Source organism: Pinus tabuliformis, chromosome 4_2 (assembly GCF_031772625.1).
Source record: "Pinus tabuliformis cultivar Carrire ecotype Pingquan chromosome 4_2, CPIR1, whole genome shotgun sequence".
NCBI lineage: Eukaryota > Viridiplantae > Streptophyta > Pinopsida > Pinales > Pinaceae > Pinus > Pinus tabuliformis.
In genome coordinates this window covers 1,184,961,278-1,184,980,861 of record NC_142304.1, presented here as the reverse complement: position 1 = coordinate 1,184,980,861, position 19,584 = coordinate 1,184,961,278, and the positions used below count along the sequence as shown (strand labels likewise).

Here is a 19,584-nt window from a genome sequence, read left to right as displayed (position 1 = left end):
GGTGAGTTTAGGTGAGGAATGAAAAGCATAAAGCTCCCATTCATTCCTCATTTTCTCACTTTGAGTTTATGAGAGTTGGAGAAGAGAAGAGAGGAGAGGAGAAGAGAAGAGAGGAAAGGAGAGGAGAAGAGAGGAGAGCTTGGAGGAGTGAAGAAGGAGGAGCTAGGAGAAGGAGGAGGAGCTTGGAGCAAGAGCTTGGAGGACTTCATCTACAAGAGCTAAAGAGGTAAGTTCAAACCCCAAACTCCCTTGTTTTTTTGAAAAAAAAATTGTATTTTTCTCCTCCCTCTCCTACTCTTTCCCATTGTTTCTACTTGCTCCTTTATTTACAGGTTGTCCACGACCTATATCCATATTCCAAGATGGTGTTCTTTTGGCTTCTATGTATCATTCCACTCTTGGTTTTAATGATGGCAAGGGTGAGGAATAGAGGGGAAGAGGAAGGGGATGAACTTGGTCCTAATAGTAGTGACCCAATGTATGATGAGGAGGAAGGGTTTGAAGAGGAAGGGGATGAACTTGAAGGGGACACTGAAGCACAAGATGGGAAAGGTACATCAACACCCTTGTGGAACTATGTGACCAAACTTGATGGGGGAAAGGGTGGTGGATCTTACAAATTTGTGTGCCCTCATGGTTGTCATGGAGGAAAACCATATACGGGTTCATATACCCGTCTGAGGAGGCATCTTTGTGGGGTGCTGGACAGTGATGAAAAAAAGTGTTCTGTGGGGGTACAAATTTGCCCAAACATTTCAACTGAAGAAAGAAGAAAATACATCCAAATAGAGATGGCTGCACAACAAAAAAACAAGAAACAAAAAATTCATTCTGAATCAAGTGCAACCTCTAAATTTGGTAGTTGCCCATCTCCTCATGGTACTTCTGCAACCTCTGGAGGTAGAAGAACAATAGGGGATTTCCTTAATGTTGCTGGGAGGGATGATGTGGATGGAAAGATAGTCCGTTTTCTTTGTGCTTGCGGTGTACCATTCAATGTGCTTCGCTCTCCCTATTGGCATGACATGGTAAAGGCCATCAATGAAGCCCCAAAAGGATACAAGGCCCCCAACTATGAGAAAGCTAGAACAGTGTTATTAGAAAGAGAAAAAGCTAAGGTTCAAAGAGCTTTGACACGTTTTACACGAGTGGGTGGATTCTGGGGTATCCATTGTATCAGATGGGTGGACAAATATTAGAAACCAACATTTGATAAATGTTCTTGGTGTTTCTTCTAGTGGTGCAGTATTTATTGCATGTCATGACTCCTCCTCCATCAGTGCAACTGCACAAAACATTGCAGATCTCCTATTGAAATCAATCAAAGATGTTGGTCCGAATAATGTGGTTCAAGTGATCACAGATAATGAAGCAAATTGTAAGACAGCAGGAAAAATTATTGAGCGTACTCATCCACACATCTTTTGGTCTGGGTGCCTGGTTCACACATTGAACCTTTTGATGCATGATATTGTGAAACACAAAGATTGTGGGTGGATTGCTGAGGTTTACAGGAAAGGGAAGCAGCTCATTAAATTCATCACAGGGCATACAAGGGTAAACTACTTCTATGGCACTTACTCCAAGTTGCAATTGCTTAAAATTGCAAAGACAAGATTTGCTAGTTATTACCTCACCTTTAGGCGGTGAGTGAGGGTGAGACAAGCTTTAACTAATCTGGTGTGTGCTGAAACATGGGATGAAATTAACACTGACTCAGATGGTGCTAATGCAGTCAAGGACACTGTTCTTGACAGTTACTTTTGGTCGCAGGTTAAATATGTTTTGCAATTCACCAAACCAATTTATTACATGATCAAGTTTGCAGATTCAGATCGACCAGTAATTGGGGAGGTGTATGAGCAAATGGATAGCATGTTGGGGCAGATTAAAGACATTGGTGAGCCTAGAGATACCACCTTGTACAATTATATTCGTGTAGAGGTGCAAAACCAATGGGAAATGCTAAATATTCCATTGCATGCATTAGCATATGTTTTGACACCTAAATACTATCATCCATCATGGCTTTCAACACCAGCACCTGGGGGGGGAAGCAGGAAAAAACCACACCAAGATAGAGAGGTTCACGAAAAATATATGGCTGCATTGAGTAAATTAATCCCTGATGAGGAGGAGGCTGCATTGGTACGGAGACAGGTGAGCAACTATACGCTCAACACTGGTCCATTTGGGAGCATGCATGCAATTCAAGATCGAGAGACTTTTTCTGCTCTTGAGTGGTGGAACATGCATGGAGGGGGTACTCCACTTCTACAGAGTTTGGCATTGCGGGTGCTATCACAGGTGGTAAACACTTCTTCTGCAGAGAGGTGTTGGAGCTCTTATTCTTTCATCCACAGTGTTAAAAGGAACAGGTTGAATTTAGACTGGGTAGAGAGCTTGGTTTATGTTCATTACAACTTGCGATTGTTGTCCCATTACTGTGAAGATGCAAAGTCTAATAAAGACTTGTTGATTTGGGACAAGAATCCAGAGGAGCCCAATTTGGAGGATGGAGTGTTGCGACTAGAGCAATTAGAGGATGCTCTTATCCAGGTATGTCCATTGTGGTATGAATTTTCCAATTTTCCCTTATAAAGCATTTCTCTAATTCATGTTTTTAATTTTTTTGTTAACTAGTGTTTTTTTTTTGCATGAATTTTTTGAGCGATTCTAGGATGATGATGACCGTGTTGATATGCCACCACCCCCACCCCCACCCCCATCTGGTCCCTTGGTTCCTAGGTTCCATGGTTCAACACCAACAGCAGGGGGTTCTTCTTCATCAGTTTCAGTGCCACGACTTACACAGGGACCATCTTCTTCATTGCCACCACGTGGAGGCCCGCCATCACGTTCTATTCGTGGTGGAAGGAGGAGAGATTAGTAGATATATTCACAATCTACTACTTTTTGTCATAGATTACTCATTAGACTTGTAGACTTGTGAATTTGAATTTTGAACCTTTTTGGCTTGGCGGTGACCAAGTGACATATTTTGTAAACATTATTATTTGAATTTTGGACATGACAAATGTTGACAGTTGCTCACTTGCTAGATAAATCATAATATGCTCTATGTTTTATAATATGCTTAAATGTTTTATGTTTTATAATATGCTTAAAAATTTGATGTATGTTTGTAATAGCTAGAATATAGATGATTGTTGTACATACTAGTAACTACAATGGAATCATGGATGCCATATCTATCTTGATTTATGCAAAAATATGCATGTTTTCATGTCTTCTACAATTAATTTGGTATTTGGGATGTTTGTTTTGAGTATAAATGCAAAAAAATATAAAAAAATATATATATATAGCAGACGCTTCCGCGGACGCTTCGCTTCCTAGATTTTTGGAAAATGACGCTTCTGCGCTCCCGCTTCCGCTTCCGCGCTTCCGCTTCGCTCCCGCTTCGTGCAACATTCTGAAGACCTTTCTCGCTCATATGACCTAATTGCTGATGCCATAGACGAGTACCTGCTTCTTCCTTTTCTGATGCAACCGCTGCTTCACTGACCTGAGTACTTCCTTTTAACCTATAAAGATTTCCGACCTTTTCTGCTTTCATAACCACTAGGGCTCCTTTAAAGACTTTCAAGACACCATCCTGACCTGTAAACTTATAACCATCTGAATCCAACACTCCCAAAGAAATCAATTTTTTCTTCAAATCAAGCACATGTCTAACACTAGTTAATGTTCTAACTGTGTTATCATACATCTTAACCCTGATATTCCCCATCCTAACAGTTTGACATGACACATTATTACCCATAAACATAGAACTACCATTTACATTTTCATACAAAGTAAACCAATTTCTGTGTGGACACATGTGATGAGAAGCACCAGAGTCTAACAGCCAGCTTTCTAAACCCTTAGAGACATTACATTCAGCTGAAGTTTCATCTATCATACATAATTCTTCAGTAGATAAAACTTCATCTATCATACCTGAATCGACCTGATTCGCTTCCTTCTTCGGGTTATCAGATTCTTTTCATTTCCAACAGTCTTTCTTCAAGTGTCCAATTTTATTGCAGTGCCAACATTTTGCCTTACACTTCTTTCCCTTTGATTTAGATCTGGAAGACCCCCTTGGTTTTTCTCCTCTTTCCTTTGAGCGTCCTCTAGCTACCATGGCTTTTGATGTAGCTGTTTCAGTACTGGATTTCCTTCGTACTTCTTCAGACAAGAGAGCTCCCACGACTGATTCAAACTTCAAAGAATCAACAGTGCTCAAGCTGATTGAAGTTACAAAGTGATCCCATGATTCGGGCAAAGAACACAGCAAGGTTATGGCTTTATCTTCTTCCTGAATTTTAACTTCCATATCTGTTAATTGGCATATAAGTGTATTAAAAACATTCAAATGTTCTACAACTTTTGAACCTTCTTTCATTCGAAGACTGTACAACTATCTTTTCAGATAAATTCTATTGGTTAATGACTTTGTCATATAGAGTTTTTCCAGTTTTTCCCACAATCCTGAAGCTGTACTCTCTTCAACAATGTTGAAGAGAACCTCATCCGCCAGGCATAACCTGATGGTACTGAGAGCTCGGGCATCCAAGTCCTCCCAGTCTGAATCAGTCATGGTTGCAGGTTTCTTAGTTGCCCCATCCAATGCCTTGTGCAACCCTTGTTGCACAAGCAGATCCCTAACCTTCAGTTTCCAAAGAGCAAAATTGCTCTTTCCGGTGAATTTCTCCACCTCGAATTTCACATTCGACATCTTGGCCATTTTGTTCTTCTCTTAGGGTTTATATTTTTTTTTTTCAAAAAATAATCTTCTAGCAATTTTTTATTTTTTTTACAAACCCTTTCTTTCTTGCAAACCCCTTTGTTTTTTTGTGAAAACAAACAAAGAAACCCTTTCTTTTATTTCAAACCCTTTTTTTTTGTGAAAACAAACAAAGATTTTATTTTCTTGAAGTTCTTTCCTCCAATATTTGTATAAAATCCACCCCTTAAAAAAACTTGATTTTGATTTCAATCTGTTGTTTTTGTTTCAAAAAAGATTTCTGCTGAAAATAAAAAAGTTTTGGAAACTTTGATAAATACCCGGGTTCAACAGGCAACAACAGCTTGATGGGGTTCAGGCAGCAACAAATCCAACACCCCCAACACCCTCTTCACGCGGCTCTGGCTCTGCACACAGACAGGTCACTCCTGCACGCGCAACCCACGCAGCTCTATAGAGGCTTCACGCAGAATGGACAGTCGGCATCACGCACACCCTCTTCACGCGACTCTTCAGGAAAAAAAATCGCAGAGGGCTTCACGCAGACTGGGTAAACCAACAAATGGACCGGCAACGTAGGGCTCCTCCTCAACCGTAAATCAGCAAATGGACCGAACCAACAACGGACCGAACCAACAACAACATGCAGTGTTGCGGCTCTGGCTTCCTCTTACCAGCACGCAGAGAATACACGCGCTCCTCCTCCCAGCACGCAACAACTCACAGCTTAACACGCAACACGAGGTTTTTATGTCCAGTAGTTCCACGCTTACACGCTCCTCCTCCCCAGCACGCTGCAACTCACGGCTTAACACGCAGCACGTCCTCCTCTTCTCACGCAGAGATGGACAGTATTGGTAGCACTTCACGCAATCGAATGGCAGAATTCACACAGACGTTTTCCTTTTCGGCTCTAGCAGATTCAGACAAATCAGACAAAGCGTTCTTTCTTTCCAACTCTCACAGACACTTCAACTGGCAGCTTTAAATCAACAACTGCTTCATACGGGTTATCTCCTTCAATCGGACTTTCTCAATGAACCAAACGCTTTGATACCAATTGTAGTTCGAATAGGGGAAATGAGGAAAGAAAATAAACATTCAGTTATACATTGACCAAGAAAAGCTCATAACTAACTGGAAAACTGAATTCAAACACACAAATAACAACACAGGATTTACGTGGTAAAATCTTGACAGGGTGTCAAGGAAACATCCATGGGGCAAGGGATTGGAATCTCTATTAATTCAACAATGATTCTCCACACTTATATTTCTCGGGCATTCACTAGTTTTATACAAGCCTCTTCCGTTACATAACTGCTGTTTCGATATAAAACTAACTAGTAGTAATTAATGCAATTATTACTCATATTTACATAATTCGTTGTCAAACTTCCAACATTAATGTGGTTGAGTTAAACCATCGATGTGTTAAACATGAACAATGATGAGATAGTGTGGGCAATGAGTTTCCAAACAATGCTCAAAACATATTCATCATAGATGAGATCAGATCTAAAATTTGCCAAACGTGTCATGCAAAATCAATATGCCAACAGAGCTCAGAAAACAAGGAAAGATACCAGCATCTATAGGCAAGATATATAAAGCTTGCAAGAGGGAAAATCACATGGCATTATACGTCAACATCATGAAACCATGAAACCAATCTGAAAGGAGTTGTTGTGTTTCATAATAGCAAGATTTTAAATGTGCGCAGGGCACTGTTGGAAGTAATGCTGTTGGAAATAATGCTTCCATGTGTTGTAAGTTCTCAAGTTCTCAAGCGCCAGTCTAGAAGCTATTGATTCCTATGTTATGAGTTGGAGTCATAATCTAGGTGTGTTGAAGTCAGTGTGTTATGTCCTTTATATTTGTATCTCTTGTCATCAATAAAATAGTATGTGATTTGTGTGTTTAATTATTCTCTCTGCTCATCTCCCTAAATTTTCTTATATGGTATCAGAGCCTATTCCCTTACAGCAAGCTGTGAAGTCCAGGAAGATGTGAGAGCTGTGAGAGAAAATCCTCTGTATATAGGCTAATTTAGTGTTTGATTTCTGTGTTTGTGTGTACATTTGTTAGCTATATTGTAGATCTGAATTGTTTTATCGTTCTGTAAGAGGCCCGTGTAATCAAGGGAGAGCCTGTGAGGATCCGTAGCCACTATGACTAGAAGGAGCCGCTTATAAAGTTAGAAAGTCGATCCTACTGCAAAATCTTTCACCTTGCCATATGATTCGTGGGAGATTTCATTTCAGCCCTGTGTATTGGTCTCCATTAGATTGATGAGAGCTGTAGCTCAGATGAGACGAGTGAAGTCGCCCACACGCTATCATGGTATCAAAGGAGCAGCCGTCGCTTTGATTTAGCCGACGTAGTAAGACGAAGTCTGTGGCGAGTGTGAGATCCATCAAGACTGTTCAGGAGTCAAGATCTCACAGAGTTAAAGAAATTTTCTGTGAATAAAACCGTCAATTTTTTGAAGGAGAGGAGCCAGATCGTTTTCTGGAGGTGGAATCCCAACGGATCAGTGAAGCTGCATCGTCATAGTCAGAAACCCCCGTGGACAGCTACGGTGGAGGGTTTCTTTTACAACAGAATCAGTCATGCGATTTTTTGCGTCATAAGGCCGCAGATTGGACGCGTCGTATATATCTATTGTTAAACGGGCTCATGGGAACAAAATTATGGCTACCAGAGATTATTTGACTCGGAATTATCCGAGCAATGGCCGAATTTCAGCGTTCAGCAGATGATAAGTTTTTTTTCATCTCCTTCAGTTTGTACCCATTCACGATGGAGGATGAGCCTTTGAATGCACAACAATCAAAATAGGAGATCGCCCGCAGAAACGCTGCACCGAGAGAACGTTTGGTCGTTTTGACAAACAGATTTATATTCCTTTACCTGATGTCAAGGCGAGGCAAAGGCGAAGAGTTTGGTGGCGTGGACCAGAAGGGCAAAAGCTGGGAAGTGGAAGGACTGTTTGTGTGGGGATTCGTCCTTTGTTATATTATTATTTTATATGTTAAAATGAAGTTGTTTAAAAAAATATATATATGTGAGAGATTGTGTCGGTGTTTGTGTTTTAATTGGTTATAAAAAGGGTTGGTGGTTCTTATATTGGAAGCTCTGGTGTCCGAAACATCAATTCGTGTGTGTTTTTATTGGTTATAAAAAGGGTTGGTGGTTCTTAAACTGGAAGCCCCGATGACGAAACATCAATTCTTTTGTGTTAGTAAGGTCGAGTTGTTTGATCAACTTTTGAACATAGTTAGTGTCCAGAGTTCCATCCTAGCACTTGACGGATAACCGAAAGAGAAATATCCGACAAATGGTGGTTGGTCCATAATATGGTTCATTACTTGACAACTCTTATCGCGCAAGCCCTGACGAGCTGAGGTATCAATATTGATTATCTTGCAATGTTCGTCAACGATGGTCAGAGGCCGTTGCGTTTTAAATGGAGGTCAAATAACAACTCAAAGGTGTGGTGGTGAAAGAACGGTGTTTGTGAGATCCCAGAGTGGATGTGCGTGTTGATGAAGACCAGTGAGACAAATTATCCTTGTTGTTGTAATATGTGTTTTTCATGTAAGCATTAAGGGAAGGTGTTGGAAGTAATGCTTCCATGTGTTGTAAGTTCTCAAGCGTCAGTCTAAAAGCTATTGATTCTTATGTTATGAGTTGGAGTCATAATCTAAATGTGTCAAAATTAGTGCTTTATGTCTTTTATATTTGTATCTCTTGTCATAAATAAAATAGTGTGTGATTTGTGTGTTTAATTGTTCTCTCTGCTCATCTCCCTAATTTTTCTAATAGGCACTCCACTATTCATGTCATTAAGTACAAAATAGTGATCATAATGTAAGGTAAACAGCGACAAGCATGAACAGTGATCTAACTAGAGTGATATCACCATGAGTTCATTGCTATTATAGATCAGTAGTAATGCAATTATGCCAACAATACACCTCTAGCCACGGTACTTAACAGCAGATTTAAATTCACATCCAATATTCAGTTAACGGGTATCCCAATATTCAGAGGAGAATATGAATTGTATTCAGGAAGTAGTACTATTGTTCTAAGGATCAAATATATCAACCAGAATATCACAGAAAAATTAGGTGGCAACAAAAATATCTGATGTTATGTGTTATCCAATGTTACCAGTATTCAAGACGTATTTACTTCATCACAAAACCTAAAGAGGAAACCCAGCTCTATCACTGCGATTAGTGTATTATGCAAACCATACCACTCAAGAGTAGCTTGAGCCAGCAAACGCTCACAACATACATTATTACCGTAAAGTATGTTGTTGGAAAGGATTATAGTGATGTAAAGTTTACCCAAACATTGGCCAGAAGTAACCACAAGATCATGTGTCAGCAGAGTATACCCTCAGAGAGCATAAATAAATTTTAGCTGCAGTGTACCTCAAAGTCTCAAACAGTGAAATAAACTAGTGCAACATTTGGCATTAATAAATGAGTTGCAGAGCCGATTTTGCATCGATTTGCTTTAAAAGAAACTTAATATCACAAGCCAAAGCACTGATATAAGATTGAGATGACAAGTGTGAAATTTAACTTTGTGGGTTTGATATGCTACACTCCTTTTCAAGCATATTAGTCTTATGGTACATATTTTAGTGGGTTGGAAGAGGAGAATTTAAAGAAGAAACCCTTATTTGATGAAGAGAGTGATAACGAAGAGATTGAAGATATTGATGCACTTCTCTATTGTGAAAAACAAAAATGGGATGTAAGTTGTTTTCATTTTGATGGGGATTCCATTTACGACACAGACGATGGTGACATTTCTAAAGACAAGATTGCAGATTTCTGGTCACGTGGACAACCAAACATGATCAAGGAATGTGAAAACTGCTCCCTGGTGCAGGAGCAATTATATGTACTTAGCAATGGGAATGATTTACAAGAGCAGTTAAGGGGATTTTCACAGTCAAACGATAGCAGAAAAATTTCAACCTTGGACCTTTCCAATTCATGAATCTCTTATACATGAAAAGCCAATGAACTGGTCAATTCAGTCTCAACTCTTCAGCTCGGTGAAGATCTGAAGAAAAATGCAGAATTTTGAAATTATCTTCCGATCTTCGATCCCCAATAACTCTATCAGCTGGTAGGTTTTGGATGATGATGCATAGATTGTGAGGTTTATGAGCAACTTGGAGGAATTTGCTGAGAATAATGTTTGGAGACGAGGAGGATTAGGATAGCAGGTGAGAGGCAACAAGGTTTTAGCTGACATTGTATCTTTTGAAAAAATGTTTTGCAGGAAGCAACATTGGGTATATTTCAAGAGTTTTCAGCTTCACATGCCACAACAGTTAGTTGTAAGTCATGCGATTTCATACTTTTCGAGAGATGATTGCCTTTCTTAGCATTCACTTACATATGTGATAAAGAATAACAAGGAAGGGAAACAATCTCCTCAACATTGAGTACATTTCAAGAGTTTTCAGCTTCACATGCCACAACAGTTAGTCATAATTCATGGGATTTCATACTTTTCCAGATATGATTGCTTTTCTTAGCATTCACTTACATATGTGATAAAGAATAACAAGGAAGGGAAACAATCTCCTTGTGGGTTTCTTTTGGAGTTGCCCTCAAAGCTCCTCTTGCTTGATGATTTTATGAGCAACATGATGAGTTCTCCTATGACTGTATTTACTATTAAGAAAGATGAATACATTAGCCCCATCTTCCTTTGGAGTGGAGAAATTTGCAATGTCCTAGGTATGCCTTGGCATGCCCTTGATCTTGCCTCTTGTGATAATGATCCTACCATCGATTTGATTTTGTCCAACAGGTGAAAGAACTTTCGGAATATGTTTATTTAAGGTTTGATTGATTATTTTGGTTTGTGACTGTTGACCACTAAAGTTGCACTTGAAGACTTTTTGAAGATTCCATACCTAAGGATCTTTCATAGCATTCCTGCACTTTCAGATCATTTAGAGTTTCAGATTTCATCAGGGCTTTTATGCCCCTTTCTTCTCTCTTTCTTCATTTTGAGCCCTATGGGTATATTGTAAACATGATGCTAGCATGATGCATAAAGTCATGTGACAAACCTAGGTAGCTTGGAACTTTACTATCAAGTGAGTTCACTCCAGGGAGTTTTTTTTATAAACTAATTATTCATATTTTTTAACACTGAATAAGTAGTTGAGCTTTTTCTACTAGAGATATTGTTAGGTTCCTATACCAATAGGAGTCATTACTTTGAATGATTGAGGTTAAGCCTTGTAATATTGTACATATCTTTGCTTTCTGCAAATGTTTTCCATATTATTAAAAAATTAAAAAAATGTGAAGAGGGTATGTCCTAAAAGAAAATCAAAAGACAAAAAGAATAAACGAATGTCAAAAAATGAAAATATATGAACCCCAAAAAACAAAAAGAGACCATGAAAGTGTGCAAGTCTAAATGCCACTACTATTTACTTTTATGCATAATAATGATTGTGTGCAGCTTGTTATTCATGCCACAATCCATGATAATCACACTTTTTAATCTTGGTTATTTCATGCTTTGAATTTTATGTTTATAGTTAAAGATAAACTTTGACCAAACAGCTTAATCTTGGTAGATCAATAGATAGGTAGAGAAATAAAAAGAGTTCATCAATTTAATCTGAGCCCTTGGATGATATAAAGTTAAAAATAGATAGTTTGTTTTATAAAAGAAAAATAGATGATAAAGGATTGCTAGTCTAAATGCACCCCAATAAATGAAGAAAAAATGTTAGGGTAAGTAATGGGTAAGTAGAAGAAAGGTTGATAAACTACAAAGTTGATTGGATCAAAACACATGCATCAGGCTTAGACACATATTTCAATATGTATGAACAATTATGAAGGCAAAAACAAAGGTTTGCAAGTCAATGTAATTAACTCCCCCTTAGTCATTTTTTCCTTATACTTACTAATTTCTTATCCACAAACGTGTTCTAGTACTTTTAATCTTTCAAGTCAAAGAGGCTCAGAGCATGTCTCTGACTTTTGGTGGGACCGGACCCTCGGCTTAATGACTTATGGACATCAAGTGTTAGAATCCCCTTCATAAAAGTCGTCCCTCTTCATTTCCCTAATAAAACTATTTTTCTTAAGGTTAAACTCCATTAGTCTAAGAAAAGTGAGAAATACCAATGTTAAATCCCATTTCATTCAAAAACCCACAAAAAACCTTTTATTCTAAGTATAAAGCTAAAGTGCGCAAATGTTACATTTTACCTTTTTACTTAGGAAAAACCCACTCCGCCCATTATATTTCATATTAAATTCTAATTTTATTATATAATTCCCTCGTATCCTTTTTCCCGTATATTAACTAAATCCCTATGTAAATACCCCCAACCCTTAGTTTTAATAGAAACTATATGTTTATCCCTTATTCCGACAAAACGAATAAATCCCCTTATTAACCTTAAATAGTCACAAATCACTTGTGATTAAAGCCTGGGCCCCCCCTTAAGCCCAAGCTTTTATCTCCTGCTTGCTTCCCTCGCCCGATTGCCGTTAGATCAACTTCCCGCTCATCCAACGGCCCAAAGCCATATTGGTCGCGCCCGATGGCCGAACATTACCCACCCGATAAAGTGGTTTTCCCCGACCCCCCGATGGCTACGTGTCAAGCTATGGACTATATCAGGTGACCCCTCCTAAAAACCGCCTTCGCCTCATAAACAGTGCGACGACCTCTAATACCGCCTCCCCGCCAACCCAATAAAACGCTTATTATACGTAATATGAATTTTCGTGCCGTATTTGAAAAGTTGCCCATTAAAACTTAAAACCTTGAAAAACCTTGTTTTCGTGCCTTTCGCCCGTTTCATAGTATAAACCCATTTAACCCTTCAGGGCCACTTGGAACCTTTGCAATGCAATTCCACCTCCATTTACGTCCAAAACACTGCCACGACTCCTTTCTCGGACATCCTTGTGCCATAGAAGTTATCCATCGCCTTCCCTGCGAACCTGTGTTTTCTTAACAATTGTTTAATTTTGCAGGTAATCCACAGAAGACTAGACCTTGGATAAACAATTCTGATACTAGTCGCAAAACTTGTTTACTCCAAGACTCGACAGGAAACCTATTTAAAAATCTGTATTCAAAAGAAAAACACAATTATACAAGGAACAGAGAAGAACACAATTACACGCAGAGCCGAGAAGAAAACATTCATATAGAGCCTTGACTTTTAAAACAGAGGGACCAGACAGAGTATGCAATTAGAAGACAAACAAATGAAACATACAGAAAGTTGATCAATATCCATTACCATATGCTGATACATATAAAAAACTAAATGATTTACTGTTGAAATACACAGTAAAAAGTTAAAATGTATAGTAAAGGTAAAAACACAGTAAAGGATATTGACAGGTCATCAAAGTAAAAGTGTATCAAATGAAAGAGTATCAGTAAAAGTGTATTAGATTGAAAAATCAAAGTGAAAAAACAGAGCAGAAATGGTACATTTTCCAGAAATTTCCTGTTTAAGCCATAATTTTGCAGAAACTACTGTGGCCATTCCAAGATGAATTTTGAGAAACTGGAGGAGATTTGTGTTCCTAAAAGGCCAATCTACAAAAACCTATCTCACTTTTTACACAGGTATTACAAAAAGGAGATAAATGCATATCTTCAGAGCCTATTTTTCGGACTATGCAAAGTCCTATTTTTGACATCTTTTTGCAAAGATTATTGTGAACAGCTGGAGCTGAATTTTGGGACACTAAAAAAGGTTTATCTCAATGACATACTTATCTACAATAACCTCTTTCACTGTTTACATATATATCTCGGATTGAGATATACAAAGGTATCACTGGACCCTAATTTTGCAGAATTTTTGGGGCAAAATGCACAAAGGAAGAAGGCAGTTAGTGACTTGGAAGCCTCATCATCAATTAAGAGTTTCTATCAAATTCGAATCTCTTCTTCATCACCATCGATACATAAAATTAGTATCAAATGGATTCATTAGTTTTGAGTGTCCTTTATTTAAGTTCTATTAATGTAAAACAATTTGAGATATTTGTAAAACCAATCTTGATATTTTTTCAAGATATTTCAGTTTAGAATTTGTATAAATACTTCTTCATTTGAAGAATCTGGGGTGGATTCTTAGACATTTCTATAGACTTCTTGATCAAAAGACTGTAAAGCCATTGGAGCATTGACTGAGTTAGCAAGCTGGATTGATGAATAAAGACCAAATATTTCACAGGATTAATGTGTTGGGCGAAGTGCAGACAAGTATTTTCTCATGTTGTTGTTATCTTTCTTAACTTTTTTCTACAATCTTTAATGTATTTCTGAAATTGTATGTTATAACTGGAATATATGTTATAACTGGAATATTATCTCAGAATTTGTTTAATTACACTTTGTTTTAACAGTTAGCCATATAAATGTTTTCTACTGATCTCTAAGTTAAGGAATTCTTAATTGCTCCTTAGTTTAGGTTCTCTTTCTAAGTTGCAGGAAACATGGCCCTAGGGGGCGTTTCTCCAGGGGAAACGAAACGAAACGCATTTCCCCGTACCATACGGCCTGGAAACGCGTTTCCGACCGTATGGCCACGTTTCCCGAAACGGAAACGTGGCCGTACGGCTGGAAACGCGTTTCCAGGCCGTACGGGCCACGTTTCCCCCAAAAAAACATTTGTTTTTTAAATTTTTTTTTTCTAATGTAGATCTCTTACATTTGTTTGCCCTAGTTTTGATATGCAGTTCATGGTAATGTTAAATTCTTAAAGTAAAAGTGATATTCTCTTTTATTTTTCATTTTCATCCTTTTACTTAAATTTTTAACATTACCATGAAATGACTTAGGATGTTTGAGAGTGGTTTCGTCGTCATTGGATTTCATATGGAGAAAGTAGAATTTTAGATCTTACTCAAAATCCAGCAGACTTATCTGTTTTTCAGGATTTCAGGATTGGGGGGATTTCAATGTTTCCATTGGATTTTATCATGTACTAGGGTATGGAACTTGTATTTAATCGAGAGAACAAAGCCCTCTATACAGGGGAGACTCCCAATAATCAAGAGAATGTAGGGTACTAGGGTATGAAACTTGTATTTAATCAAGAGCACTAAGGTCATTCGACTATGTAGGAGGAGACTCCCAATCAACCACGAGACAAAAAATTAGAAATTTCTCGTGGCTGATTTTGGATATTTCTATTTTCATTATGTGATTATTCATGAGTAAATGTGATGTAAATTTAGATACTTATAGTCTATGCATTGACAATTGACAATTTTATCATAATGTAATAAATTAGAATGTATCATATATGCTTTATGATTGCACATATTTCTTAAATTCCTAATATATATATATATATATATTCGCGTTTCCCCGTTTCCAAAATTTGGGGAGGTCGCGTTTCGTTTCGCTTCCCGTTTCGTGCAACTTAGTTCTCTTTATAATCTATAACAAAGGATTCTTAATTGCCCTTTGTTTACAATTACCCTCTGTTCCTCATTTAAATCCCAGTCTGAGAATTTTTAATTTCTCTTTCACCCTAGTTCAAACCATTTCACCCCTCTGCCCCAAAGACTTGCACTTTTCTCTGCTAGCTTGCCCTTTGAACATTCCCTTTAGTGAGTTGATCCAGTTCCGCTACCCTTCTTTTGACGCCATAGCCCAATGGTCTGAAGACATCATTTTATCCATCTGTTTCAAGGATCACACCACCCAATCTTCAATACAGATCAAAAACCCCCTGAACATTCAGAACTAGCCTAAAATCCTAGCAAACAAAGCTAAATCATATAGAGAGAGCCCTCTCTGAGCTTAGGTTGGCTAGAGCCTATGCTCCAAATTTGGTTTGTGGTTACCTCGGTGATTTCTTTCTTTAACCTTGAGAAAATACAGTGATAACATATACCACCAAAACTAGAGTGCGGCTTGATGGTATAGCCTTGGGTGAGTCCTAGTGTCTAGAGCCAATGTATATTACCATAGTAGATCACTTGTAAAATTTCCCGTAGGACGACATTTTTAATTTAAATTGTAATAACTAATAAGTGATGTCTAGAGAAGTTGTAGGGGGTATGCATAATCAAATTAGACCTCTGCAATTCAAATTTCTACTAAGACACACTTTGAGGGGTGGAAAATCACTTATAAATCCCCAAAACCCATTTTTTCCTAAGGTTAATGGGAAAATGAGAAATAAATAAATAGTCCAAAAATAAATAAAGTGGAGAAAATAATTAATTATTCTACCTACCAAGTGACATGGAAATGAGTTGGAAAATCAACTCAAATCAAAGTGATGTGGAAATGAGTTGGAAAATCAACTCAAGTCAAAGGCAAGTTAAATGACAAGTTGGAGAATGAGTTGGCATCAGAGATCATCGAGAATTAAAGCACATGGGAAAAATCCAAATGTGGGCCAAACTTGGGGCATGGATTCCCCACATGGCAGCGCTAATAATGCAAGAAAAACAGTGCAGAACTTCAAAGATTTGGGGAAATATTAATTGAGAAATTTATGGGATATGTTTCCACCTACCTTACCACTTGTACACAACTCCTATCTTCAGCATGTACACACCACTACGTGCAAGGATTTCGGCAGCTCAATGCACAACAGTTTGGAGCTCCAACGCAGGGCAATTCCTGGTAGTTCATAGCAGAGGTGTCACAACTCCATTTTGGTTGGGAATTTTGTTGAGATTTCTATGGGAGTTGGTTTCCCTCTTCACAAAATTGACCTCACACATGGCACAACAAAAGGAAATTCGAATTTGTGCACATGGGTATGCTGCCACATCTCAAAAATCGATTTCTACACTTTGCTGGGCTCTTCACACTTGGAATTTGACTTGTTACTCTAGGATTTCCTCCCCTTCCACTTGTCATTGGGATATTTCATCGAGCTTTTCTCCACTTTTTCTATTTAAATGGGCCTTGGGCTTTCCATTGTATCAATCTTTGGACGAGCTATTGTGCTTGAGGAAACTCTACAAAAATTTGTACTCACTTCTTCATATGCAAATGAAGTAAAGACCTTGGGGGTTCGATTTTGGTGTGGTGTTATCCTTCCATGTTTGTGAGGTGATATTGTTTCAAATCTTTGTGCTTAATGTTCTACATTGGTTCTAAATCTTGTTAGCTTCATTTGCCTTTCATTGGATTAATTTATGTAAGTTTTCTTGCATCAATTTTTGGATTAAAAAACCACTCTAGATTTAGGAGCACTAGTGGGTTTTTGGTTGAACCCCTAGCCTCTTTCTTCATTGTGCAATTTAATTCCTTGTGAATGCTAATGCTCTCTTTAAGTGTGTAGAAGATCTAACATTTTTTGGAACAAGTTTTGAGCATGGGGTAAGTCTTTGGTTGGACAAACCCACTCTCAAAAGGCAAAGGTGGAAGGACCCATATCGAATCAAGCTACTCTCAAGGGGCTAATCCAACAAGCTTGTGAAGGGAGTTTCCTTACCATAGTTTCTCTAAAATCATCAAATGTAAAAATTTGCTTTGATAAATTTTAAGCACTTTACTTGATGCTATCTAGCTTTGGGAGCTTATAGGAAATGCTTAGCCTTTCCTTGCTTGCGCAAGAGAGGAAGTATCTTCCTTCTCTTGTTGCATGTGCTTGTTTATGAGTATACATTACCATTTTTGAATATTCATAACCTTAATCTGTGTTTCTTTCATGGCTTGCCCCAAATCTAAAGGAGGAGTTAAAGGCTTGTTGAAGCATCATTTGAAGGAGCTTGTAGTTTGAGATTCGAGGACCAAAGAAGATATCGTTGGAGGCTTCTCATCTATTAGGCTCTTTTCTTATAACCATTTTTCTCTCCTCTCCTCATGCACAATTATTCCTCTTGAAGACCAATAAATCGAACCATCAAGATCATATCTCCTTGAGGAAAGCGAGTTCTTCATTGGGGAACTCCTTATTTTATTTTTGTAATAGGCATTGTAACTCTTTTTCTTGTTTCATTAAGATTACTTGAGGAAGAGTATTTTCTCTTTGAAGCTATTTGTAAACTCTCCTCAAGATCAAAGTCCCTCATTCTCTACTAGAGGGCTTCATACTCCATAATAAAGTAAAAGTTTCTTTGAGGGAGCTTGGGGATCATCCCCTTGGCATCCCACTCCTCTTCCCCTTTAATAGAGGATTCCTTTGCACGGTTTTTTGATCTTGAATTTTCCTTCTTTTCTTTCAAGTAGATCCAACTTGTTTAGTTTCTAGCATTTACACTCTCATTTTCACATGCTCATGTTCTCAAGGATTTAATTTCACTACAAGTTTCATCTTGCTAAGTCAACTCACATGCATGCAATTTAATTTTCATGTCATCTTAGCTTGGTTTTCATGCAATTCTTGTTAATTTCATTTAGTTTCATGCAATAATTGTCAAACTTTTCTCTTTCACTTGTACATGCTTTTACATTTGGATTACATTCACATGCAAGTGATATTAAACTTAGCTATTATGATTTTGTGAAGCAATAATTTAGTTTCCACTTATTTAATTCATATTGCAATTTGTTATTCCATTTTGAGTATCAATCTACAATTGCAATTTAGCATCCCACTTGCACTTGCAACTTTTTACATTTCTAAAATTAACCTCCAAGCATAAGCGTAGTTGATATAATTTAGGAAATCTTCTTGGATCTCCCAAAATCTAAGTTTGGATAAAAGGTTAAACGCATGACCACACAATTCTCTTGTGTCCGAGTCCCTTGTAGGGAACGATGGCATGTGGGTTGACTTGATGGGTTAAGTGGATACTTTGCTAATGAGATTACACCTCTCCACTTAAGAAGGCCTCTTGTAATCACCTCAGTCTTTACCAGGTTGAAGGATTTGACGAGAAGTAACACCTTAGGTAGGCATTTAACTTAAATAAACTAAGAACACCTTAAACACACAACCATCTTACAAATTTGAATGATTTTGCATCCATTTGGACCTTTGATTTTGTGGAACATTTCATTATTTTAGCTCTTTCACAAATACATGCAATATGTTTTGAAAGCACTTACATCTCTTTTATTTGCAAGCACTTCAATTTCACTCTTGTATCTTGTTTATGCTCATTCAAGTTTAAAGTTTTATTGATGCTATATCATTATTGTATGTGAGCATATTTCCTCTCTTTAAGTACAAGCAATTTCTTACTTGCACACATTTCTTTTCAATTAGTGCTTTCATTTCAAGGTTGTACCATCATATTGTAGCTTTGGTTTGATTCACTAACACTTGTCCTGCAACTTCTCATTTCATCGATGCGTCTTGCAGATATTTCCATTATTGCAAGTACTTTTTTTTTATTTAAGCATATATTTCATTTCCTGCAAGATTATATTTGGCACTCGTCTACTTACACTTGCCTTGCAAGATACATTGTTGAGTCATATTGATCTATTGACATTTAAATGTTGATTATATGCTCATGATCATTTGTACTTGCTAAATATTTATTTATTGTTTTAAGTTACATTTCAAGTCATTGAATGGTCGATGCTCTAATTGCTCTACTAATCATCTCCAAGGACTTGTTAGTTTTAAAAGTTTTCCTTAGAAGTCTTCCTTAGGGTCCACACCCCCTGGATTTAGCTAGAAGAGAGCCTAAACAGAGAGATTCGGGATTAGGTGACAACCCCTTCTCTGAGCTTTGCCACCAAGGCCACACCTAGTAGGGTTGAGGATTTTTCCCACATTAACTTAGGTGTGTAAGCAAGGCAACAACAATGACTAAGCACAAAGGTAAAATCTATGGTATCAATGAACTCATTAAATGGTT

The 19,584-nt window shown here is 37.8% G+C and overlaps 2 protein-coding genes across 2 annotated transcripts in view; one reads left to right on the top strand and one right to left on the bottom strand.

Moving 5' to 3' along the window:
- The window catches only part of LOC149173912 (uncharacterized), a 185,313-nt gene that overhangs the window by 7,126 nt on the left and 158,603 nt on the right, over positions 1–19,584 (bottom strand). The window lies entirely within an intron of this gene.
- LOC149173913 (uncharacterized) lies at positions 947–3,094 on the top strand. Its single transcript, XM_089428035.1, has 2 exons — positions 947–2,559; positions 2,681–3,094. The coding sequence occupies exons 1-2, from the start codon at positions 1,813–1,815 to the stop codon at positions 2,888–2,890; spliced, it is 957 nt and encodes a 318-aa protein (XP_089284161.1). The 5' UTR covers positions 947–1,812; the 3' UTR covers positions 2,891–3,094.

Bases quoted from the DNA above. Each gene is read 5' to 3' on its own strand.
- LOC149173913 (XM_089428035.1), top strand. From the start codon at position 1,813: ATGATCAAGTTTGCAGATTCAGATCGACCAGTAATTGGGGAGGTGTAT. The intron at 2,560-2,680 runs GTATGTCCATTG...GAGCGATTCTAG, and splicing joins TAGAGGATGCTCTTATCCAG to GATGATGATGACCGTGTTGA.